Source organism: Phalacrocorax carbo, chromosome 19 (genome assembly GCF_963921805.1).
Source record: "Phalacrocorax carbo chromosome 19, bPhaCar2.1, whole genome shotgun sequence".
NCBI lineage: Eukaryota > Metazoa > Chordata > Aves > Suliformes > Phalacrocoracidae > Phalacrocorax > Phalacrocorax carbo.
In genome coordinates, this window is record NC_087531.1 from 2,812,122 (window position 1) to 2,821,709 (window position 9,588).

General features: G+C 47.0%; 2 protein-coding genes and 1 long non-coding RNA gene across 8 annotated transcripts in view; 2 read left to right on the plus strand and 1 right to left on the minus strand.

Annotated features, from left to right (window-relative positions):
• The window catches only part of LOC135316372 (uncharacterized), a 33,939-nt gene extending 27,823 nt beyond the window's left edge, over positions 1 to 6,116 (plus strand). Inside the window, exons 4-5 of one of the 6 annotated variants that reach the window (XR_010375739.1) lie at positions 2,116 to 2,235; positions 5,840 to 6,116. This is a non-coding gene — a long non-coding RNA (uncharacterized LOC135316372). The other 5 variants (XR_010375736.1, XR_010375734.1, XR_010375740.1 and 2 more) reach the window with 5 other exon arrangements.
• Positions 140 to 6,882, minus strand: TMEM38A (transmembrane protein 38A). The gene is made up of 6 exons (XM_064469599.1): positions 6,645 to 6,882; positions 4,306 to 4,462; positions 3,537 to 3,721; positions 2,808 to 2,895; positions 2,584 to 2,701; positions 140 to 2,269 (listed from the first exon to the last, which is right to left on the minus strand). Exons 1-6 carry the CDS (start codon positions 6,766 to 6,768, stop codon positions 2,051 to 2,053), a joined length of 891 nt encoding a protein of 296 aa, XP_064325669.1. The 5' UTR covers positions 6,769 to 6,882; the 3' UTR covers positions 140 to 2,050.
• A 77-nt stretch (positions 6,883 to 6,959) lies between these two features.
• Positions 6,960 to 9,428, plus strand: SMIM7 (small integral membrane protein 7). The gene is made up of 5 exons (XM_064469600.1): positions 6,960 to 7,027; positions 7,112 to 7,153; positions 7,275 to 7,327; positions 8,019 to 8,109; positions 8,681 to 9,428. Exons 1-5 carry the CDS (start codon positions 7,002 to 7,004, stop codon positions 8,694 to 8,696), a joined length of 228 nt encoding a protein of 75 aa, XP_064325670.1. The 5' UTR covers positions 6,960 to 7,001; the 3' UTR covers positions 8,697 to 9,428.
• Positions 9,429 to 9,588: the final 160 nt, after the last annotated feature.

Consider the following 9,588-nt stretch of genomic DNA (forward strand, 5'->3'; position numbering starts at 1 on the left):
CTTGTAGGACATACCAAAGCTTGAGCTCTCTCTTCACTTCGTGTCATTTGTCCTCAGGCCAAGCAGACTTTAAGTAGATCAAGGAGTGTGTGGCTTCTGAGACCGACGAGAGTAAAAGAAACACGCATAGTTCCTCAAGTGCCAGCGGACAATCAGAGTCACTTCACAATTTTTATTTGTTGACAGCTTTTATAAAACAAAATTCCCCTTGAATCAGACATCTTGTAAAACATTTAGTCTTGCGCATGCTAGTGAGACATCAGGTTTCAATAGACCAGCATCTGCAGAACCAGACCGTTGAGTTGTCAGGTAGAACTCCAGTTTTCTACTGACAGGGAGGGAAACTCACAAAATTAAGGCACTGTCAAAACCTAAGCCCGCAAATCATTTGCCCCTTTTGTACTGCCTTTCATCTGGTTGTAGACAAGATTACTTTTTTTTTTTTTTAAATTATTTTTAATTAACTGTCTATTTCAATTTTGAACAGGAACTCACAAACAAAAAAATAAAAACACTTTTCTTAAACCCTCCGATTCATATTCCCAGTGGCAAGATGATGGCAGCAAACCTTATTGCTAGGGATGGTGACGTGCTGCTCAGCTGAACGCCCCGTGCCGCAGCCCCACGCATGGCATTTTCACCACAGTGATCCCAGCCCTTGGCGATTACATAAACCTCAGAACCTGGTCTTTTGGGTGCGATGCTTAAGATGAGACTTTTAAGAACAAAATCAGTTATAAGAAGAGCTTCAAACTAGTCTAAAAGCCAGTATTTGCTAAGCAGAACATGAACGAACTGACAGACTCCTCCCTGAGCCATGCAAGGCATTTCATATTCTTCTTCACTCATCGGGCACAAGCTGCTCTCACAGACCAGTAGTTTGGCTGAAAGGGACCTACAAAGGATAATCGATATCTTCAGCTTGTGAGCTTTTATCAGTCCTTTCCAGTGGTTTTAATCGGCTGGTGTGAAATCCGCTTCTTCAGCCTCTATATCTTAATTTAAGGATATAGGCAATGTTCCTTCCTGCATCCAGGGAGGAGTGTTCAGGCTGTCCTTCCGCACACCAAAGTCACTGCTTCAGGCACAAACCAGCATGTAGCTGTGGGCTTAGGACCATACTCCAAAGTATCCAGTTCTCTATAGAAAGATGCAACATTTTAAAAAAGCCCGTTTCAGGTCCGTGAAGTTGGTGCCCTGGCAATTATAAATAAATAGTAATAAATACTTATTTACACTCACACACCCTTCTTGTATCCCACGGGATTACAAACAAAGCAGAACCATGCTTCTTCCCTAGTTAAATACGATCAGGGTTGAGGTGGGACACGCTATTGTTAACAACGTGCAGCAACGCTACACAACGGTTTAGAATAATAACGGTACCAATATGTAGCACTCGGAGCATTTCACAGCTTCAAAGCTCTTGCAAACACAGACTTAGTTAAGGAAGTGACAATGTTCTATCCATTAAGAATCAGAGGGAACTTGGGTGAGAGGAACGGAGTTTGGCTAGGACGCCAGCGTCGGTGTCCTTATTGCCTGTAGAATGTCACATTAACTGGAGATATGGCAGATGTGGGAGCTAGGAGAAATTAGATCAGGCTCATATAAGACCATTTAATTTCCTCGAGTATGAAATCCAGTTTCCACATTGATTGTGTCTAAACAGTTTGTTGTTTCGGTGGACATCAAAAAGGTCAATGAAGACTCAAAGGAACTTAGAGGAGTTGCGGGAGCACAAACCATTTCCTCCATTCATAAATAAACACAGTGAAAGATTTTACATCAGTTGAAAGTGCTGCATCATAATTGCTGACAGCTTGGGAGCTGGCACCCACTTATCATCCTGGCACAAATCTACCAATCCCTGAAAATATGAGCAGCACAGAGAGCACAAATGAAATTCAGGGACCCGCCTGGCAGTGTCTTGGCTTCCACCTCTCCTCTGGAGTCTGAGAGAGGGCTAGAGGATAAAGGAGGTCACAGGTGGATCCAAGACTCAGCTCTGGAAGAATTTCCTTGGCCTATTTACCATGCGATTGCTTTTTTATTCAGCTTTTTTTGCTTTCCGTTTCCTTGTGCCTTCATTTAGCTCCTCTTTTGACTTTGCAGGAGGCGGAGGATGGGATGCCTCATGGGAGGCCCCGTGCTGATCATGACGATGACTCGTGTGTCCACTGGAAACAGAGCCAAAGAACACCGGGCAGACGAAGCTTTCCACTGGGGCAAAAGGTGAGGCGTGAGAGTGAGTTGCCGTCATGAAAACCTGCCATGCAACAGTGAACACTTAGGTTAAAGATCATGTACACCAGCTATGAAATACTAGCTAGTGAGGAGTGTTCCCCTTACCCCAGATGAAAGTCCCTACTGCTACATGACTCAAGGCTGTATCACAAGGATCTTCTACCATACTGCCTATATGATGGAGAATTTAGCCTGGAATCTCCTGAGCAGATCTTTCCCAGTATCCACAGCCAATGCCTTCAGTAGCAGATTAGGAAGGTGAACACCCCCAGTTTAAGCCTGGGCCCTTTCTCTGGTTCTGTATATTTTTTAGCAGCACACCCGCTGTCAACTTACCTTGCAAACTATCATGAACATGGTGAAAAAGAAGATGAGGTTGGCTTCAGAGATAGGGAGCCAGTGGGTTTGTTGCAGAGTGAAGAGGATTGTGCCATACAGGCTAGCCTTTGTGGGGCTAGGAGAGAAATAAAGAAGTTTTCTAGGAGGTTTGCATCCAGTCCTGAATGGCTCTTTAAATTCCATTTTTGGTCTGATAGAGAATTTACAGGCTACCTACTTACAAGGACATATGAAGAATTTCATTTGTTTCTGGCTTCCAGACCCCACGCAGCAGTTGCTCCAAGTTAGACAGCAAGGCAACACCAGAACCTGTGAAACAGTAAAAGTGAACAGCTACAACTGCCACACCAGAAGAGAGCTCTGCTCTCTCTTCTAGATCCCCAGGGGATGAGGACAACCTAAGGGGAACAAAAGGTTCATGACATCCTTCCCAAATTTAAAAGAAGTTAGCCTAAAACAACAGAGCAGGGCGAATGCTTTCTAGACTTCCTGTAAAGTGTTTCCTGATGCAGGGAAGGGGTTTTTGCCTCAGTTCCATTTACTGGTGTTCAAATCTTGCTCCAAACAAAAGCTAAAGGAAAACTGACTGGGCTCTTTCTACACTGATAGAACCCGCCTTGAAAAGATACAGGCGAGGCCAGGGACAGTAGAACACAGGAGAAAGAATAAAGAATCCCTGAATTCTACACCCATATTTAACAGGGACTCCAGTTCTTCGTGCCTCCCTTAAAGTTAGACGATGACTCAGCTGATGACCATTCTGCGAGCATGAATAAATACCGGTGTTCCAGGGAACTTGATTGATTGGAGCCAGCTGACCACATCCCCTGACCAGCCTGCCGCTCGGCACTGCGTGATCCGGTCACCTTAAGCTTCACTCACAGATCCTCCCATCCCTCCCCACAGGGCTGGGTGCCTCCCTGCTGTGTTAGGAGTATCTCATGTTTCACCTTTGACCCATCCAGTAGCCATCATAATGAACCAGCCGTGGTGGTAACGGTGATGAGCGTGGTGGACCCCAGCCGCAATTTTGCGAACTCTGACCACCTCCTTCATTGCCACGAAGATGAGCTTCATAGGCAGAAAGCTAACACACTTGTAGAAGAGGTTCATGGGACAGAAGAATATCAAATACCTGGAACAAAACCACCAAGAGTTTAAGGACCCATTTGTTTGCCCTGACCCGGGACGTATAGAGAGAATTAGGAGTGCTGTGGTGTTAGCCAGAATTATGCCAGGGAGAAGGAGACGCTGATTCTGTCATGCAGAAGCACATGCAACCCATACGCATCCGAGGAAATTAAACTTGGAGTAAATGTGGTTAATTTGTGCACATTTCACTAACATGACAGAGAAAATGCCCCTGAATCTTCAGCGTGTGCCACTCCTCTGCGATACGTGGTATCCGTGCAGCGCGTGCTGCTTTGCGGTTTGGCCACGGTTCAGCTGGGGCTGCTATGAATAGAAATGCCTGGCGATGGGACTGGACTGGACCCAACCCATAAAATCAGAGCATTAGGCAACTGCTCAGAGGAACTGGAAGCTAGATTTAGGAACACGAAAGACTTACAGACTACCTCACCCCACTTCTTCTTTCCCCAGTTAATCCAAGCAAGATAATACACGTGTGTCACACAAACCTCCCTTCCCGCCGATGGTTCTGTACACAGCTGGCGGTGTCTCGTGCTTAATAAATTGAGTGAAGTGCAGAAGACTCACCAGACCGCTGTGGCCAGGATGACACTGGAGTTGTTACTGAAGTAATCAATAGGTGATTCTCCAAGTAACAGATCGGCAAGTATGTAACTTCCAAAGCAGTGGAGCATAGCACAAAGCCAGGAGGCGAAAGGGCTCTTACGAGACATCTCCACAGCTCCTGTGAAGCAAATGCTAAATGAGAAGACGGATGGAGCAAGTAAGCAGAAACTTTGAGACCCTCTAAGAAAGAGGCTTGCGGTGCACATTCTCCAACAAAATAAGTCAAAGAAAAGGGCTTGTAAAACAAATTACAAAAATGTGGATTCTGTGAAGCCTGAACAAGTACCAGATATTGTCAAGAAATTATACATGCGATTGTAGTTGCAGGCCCCCTGGAAGGTTTCAATGAACAGAGTCATTAGAAGTTTATGAATTGGCTAAGAGTTTATCTCCTCTATTTGCTGCCACTTACTGCAATCAGAAAGAACATTTTTCCCTTGAAATCAATGTATTTTTACAGCCCAAAAATAAAACGCATACTAGTACCATTCTCTCCATTGCTTCAGCCTGGGTCCCCTCTAGAATTCATGAACAATCTGTTCAGCTCTTTCATTCATAAGGTAACTTGTAAAAATAGAACAGTAGTTCTTAATCTTTATTTGAAAGAAGAGGATTTGAGTAGTCTTCCCGCTGTACTTGTTTGGAAATGCCCTTTGAAAATATGATTAAGTATTTATTATTTGGTAATACATTACAGTCTCCTCCCACAACCTTCTATTGCCTTTTTTTTATTCCTCTAGCCATTTTCATCCACCTCTGTACTTCTTTGAGGAAGTCTCTCCAGAACATCAGTTCCGTAGACATGTTTCATGGCCTTAAGCTGCTCCAGAGTTCTTTGTGCAGTGTTTCAGATACCAAGCTCTGTTCAGTAAGGCAGTAATAGGCAGTCAGAAGGGAGAATGCTAAAATGTTATGTCACCATTACTAAGAGGGGCCTACCTTAAATAGCAGTAAGTGAATCAGCATATGGTAAAGCTATGACTGCTCACACTCTTCCATCCTCAGAGACATTTGAACCAGCTGAAAACACAGCGAGACGGCTGCAGCAGCCATGATACGAAGCTGGTTCTATAGGAACCTGAGGTTTCGTATGAGGCTTAAATTTAGTAACACTTGTTTTCCCTTTGGCTCCATGAAGCCATGCTGTCTCCAAGGAGGAAACACAACATTACTGTCCTGACACTGATCTTCAGCCTAGGAGCTGTGGGATGAAGCAGTGTAGCACTCTAGTGAAAAGGACACCCCAGCCGTATCCAGTCCAAGTGGATTACTGGGCTTACATATTTTTAAAAGCTATTTCCATAGGGGTTGCCTGTTAACTGCTCTGTTCAGGACTTAATGCTGGGAGACAGCTGTAAGTGATCGGGCCTCAAAAACCCAGCACTTCTGTTTACATGGAGCTTAAATAGAACAGAATGTAGATTGTACAGCACAGAGATCTCACAACTGGAGGATTTAAAAGTCATACCAAAGTGGGTTGGTTTTTTCTCCTCAGTCACCAGGCAGTTACACTGAAACCATCCAAAACAGAGCACAAAGAGTGCACACACCATCAAAAATACGGAGAGAAGATGGCATTCAGAAAAGACCAAGGCGCAGTCAGACTGCAACAGCGCAGAAGGTGAAAGCTAAGATGCAGATCTATCGATCTTTACAAGATAAGCCCAGGAGAACAAACAAAGCAAGGTCAGTTAGGGTGCCTGAGAACGCATTACTGCGTGGTCTGGAAGGTGGGAAAAAACCCCAGGGTTTTACTGATAGCATTTTTGTATGTAAATAGGGGGAGAGCATTGCCACAAGAATAGCAAAGCCAAGCAGCTGGACAGGAACGCAACACTAGGTCCTGGGACAGCAGCAGAGAAGCGACTGAACTTCTATACTTCCGTGTGGTTGGAATCTAATCTTAAATAAAAAGCACGATTATTCTCCAAAATCAGAGTCACTAGTTCTCGGGGTTTCTTTCTGCTGTATATCTAAACACACGTGTCAGAAGCTCTGGGAAAGCACCGCAGCGAGGCTCTGAGCCCCGAATCCCGTCAGGCACACGGCGCCGCGGCTGCCGGCAGCGCGGAGCGGGCGGGCGGTGTTACCTGCTCACGCACAAGGGAAAATAATGTCAGGTTTATGGCTCAGAAGCCGTGACACGAATGTCACCGCTGTTCCCCAAGGGGCCCCTCAGACCGCGGCCCCCCCGCCCCGCCCGGCCCGCCCCCGGCCCTGACTGACGGGGGCCGCTGCGAGGAGGCCGCCGGTTCCCCCGCCTCAGCCGGGCCGGGGAAGGGCGCGCGGTTCCCACTCACCATGCTCGTACTTGAGGTAGAGGATGGAGACGATGAAGTAAGCCGTGTCGAAGAGCGGGAAAACGGGCAGGGAGGCGAAGGCGGCCGCCAGCTCCCCGAGCTGCAGGGCTCCCGCCAGCTCCATGGCGCCGCGGCAGCGGGCACCGCCACCCGCCGTGCGGCCCGCACGCCCGCCCGCCGCTCGCCTCGGCCCGCCCCCGGCCCCGCCTGCCGGAGGGACGCCCCGGGGCGCGGCCTGGCCTCTAACGGCGCTGTGGCGGCGGGGGAGGCGGGAGCGAGCCCCGGTGCCGCCCCCGGGGAGCGCAGGCGGTGTGAGCAGCGCCCGCCCTTTCCGCTTCCGCCACCGGAGCCGCCGCCATGATCGGGGACTTGCTGCTCTGCGGGTAGCGGGAGCGGGGAGCGGGTGGCCGGCGGCGGCGGCGGCACGGCCGGCCGTGCCTCACGCCCTCTCTCTGTCTCTCCCTTAGGACGCTGCTGATGAACGCCGGAGCCGTGCTCAACTTCAGGCTGTGAGCGGCGGGCAGGGAGGGAGGGAGGGAGGGAGGGAGGGAGGGAGGGAGGGAGGCAGGCGCCGGCTCGGGGGGGCTCACCCTGCCTGACACGGACCCCCCCCTTGTCGCTGTCCCGCAGGAGGAGGAGAGACACGGAGGGCTTCGGCGAGGAGTCGAGGGAGCCCACGACCGGTAACAGAGGGGACTCGGGAGCCTCGGAGCGGGTCTGGGCTGCGCCGCTGCCCCCGGAGGGCCGCCCTGCTCGGAACTGTCTAAATACATGCAGGAACGGGCCTTTTCTGAAGGAAATTATTGGTTAAAGCATTTCCGAGGCACCAAAGTACAAGTTTAACCCCGTTTTATGTGGATGTGAATTACTCCGTGGGTGGAACAACCGGTTTACTAAATTCCAACCTAAAATTTGGCTCCATGATGCTTACGTGCAGGCACGACAAACCTAACTGTCGATCCCAAATTGAGAAGAAATACAAAAATGCACGTTTCTCTTCTGCATTTTTGAACGTAGGTGCCGGTGCTACAGAGGTAATGCTCTGCCTACAACCTGATTCCCATTTTAGATTGTGTACCAGTGTATCTCTTCTTGCTCATTAAAAGTGGCAGGAAACTACAGCAGAGGGCTGTCCTTCCCTTTTTAATTGCGTGAACCCTTTTTATCATTGTTTATTTTCTCACATGCCCTTAGGAGGGAAGTGCTGAACACAGTATGGATCATTTACCTAAAACTTTGACTTTTCAGTTTTTTGTTCTCTGACCTCTTTTGGTTTTTTCTGTGTCAGAATTGTTTTTCAGGCAGTGCTGAGCATGTGACTTGTCAGTGTGTTAGGTATTTTTTATGTCAAAGGTTTCTTCTCTTGATTTTTAGGTGATAATATCAGAGAGTTTCTGCTGAGTCTCAGATATTTTCGCATCTTCATTGCCTTGTGGAATGTCTTCATGATGTTCTGCATGATTGTGTAAGTAACGCTGTGCAGCACCTTGTCATTTGTTTACAGGAAGGTGTGTATGTTGGGATTTTTCTCACACATTTCTTTTTTGATCTCTCCCCCACTCTATTGTTCCATAATTCCTTTTCATTTCACTTGTTTGCATCCATCTTCAAAGGGATGTCGGTTGGCCTCCCAGTTCTTTGCTGATGTGGGCACCTGTAGTACATGAAAACCTCTGCCAGCATGTGGGTCGTTGAGCCTTAGATACAGTGTTGCTTGTCGTGGGTTGCTTAGGCAAAACGTCATTTGGGTCAGCATTTCAGTTTAACTTCTAGGATTTTTTTCATTTTGTGGGAGGAGAAAACCCACCAAGCAATAGAACGGAATCAACCTTGAGAATAGTCTCTGGAAACGACAGGTTTTAGGCAGGCTAGTGGGCTGTCTTCTTTTCCCTTCTGTAGCTCTAAGGTCTGATGTGTGGGGGAGCAAAATTGACCTCCAGACGTGCACTGGGGTTCCCAGCTGGAATGGCATTGGCGTGACAGTGTACCCTGTTCTCATCTGCTGGTTTTTTTTTATTTTCTGTTGCATCCATTAGGTTATTTGGATCTTGAAAGTCATCCACAAACACATCAACTTGGAAGAGACTTTTGAATGGACACCTAACTTTTCTATCAAGTAAAAGATTATAATGCTTTCAAAACACAGCCCTGGGATTGTGGCCTGTTCTTCGGTACAAGCTCCTGCCACGCTCAGGGGACGCGACGCGTTCATCCTCTTCAGCCAGTTGTGTAATAATATGGTGCATGCTGGTTCGCTTGCCGCGGGGGGGGGGAATTGAGCCTTCAGGCCCCTGAACCAAAATCTTCAAAGTAAAATTATTTCTATGTTACTGAAATAAAGAGAACTTTAAATTGTTTTGCTAGGCTTAGAGTTCAGCGCAGGGTAGAACTGCAGCATGGCTGAAGACCGCAGTCTTAAAGCTTTGCATTGCTCGTCACTCCCGACGTGTCTGTTAATGTCACCACTGTCCAGGTCACTTGGAAGTTGCACTTCTTGATTCTCATTTTCATAAAATATTGGTGTGGCTTCTCACTAGTCCATTTAGTTTTGTTGGAGAAATAGAAAAGCATGATTAAGAAGAACTGGATCCTCACCTTCCCACTGTTTTTCCAACAAAATGCTCTTTAAATTAAATTTCAAAGATAAGGGTTTTTTTCTAAGCAATATGTAAGGGATTTTGAATAGGAAAAATAGCAAAAATAATTCTATAAACCAATCCTAAGGAATAGTTTTGGAATAATCTTGGGTTTGGTTGAATAAAGTTGTTCTATTTAAGGGTAAAATGTGTATTTGATGCTGTGTTTGTTCTGTTACAGGAGACGTCACTTCAGTATTGGTGTGCTTTGAGAAATTTTAACTAGTCTCGTAACTGTCTGCCTTCTGATATCTTTATTTATATTGTTAGCCTCTTTGACCAGCAACTTTTCCCCAGTGTCACCATGA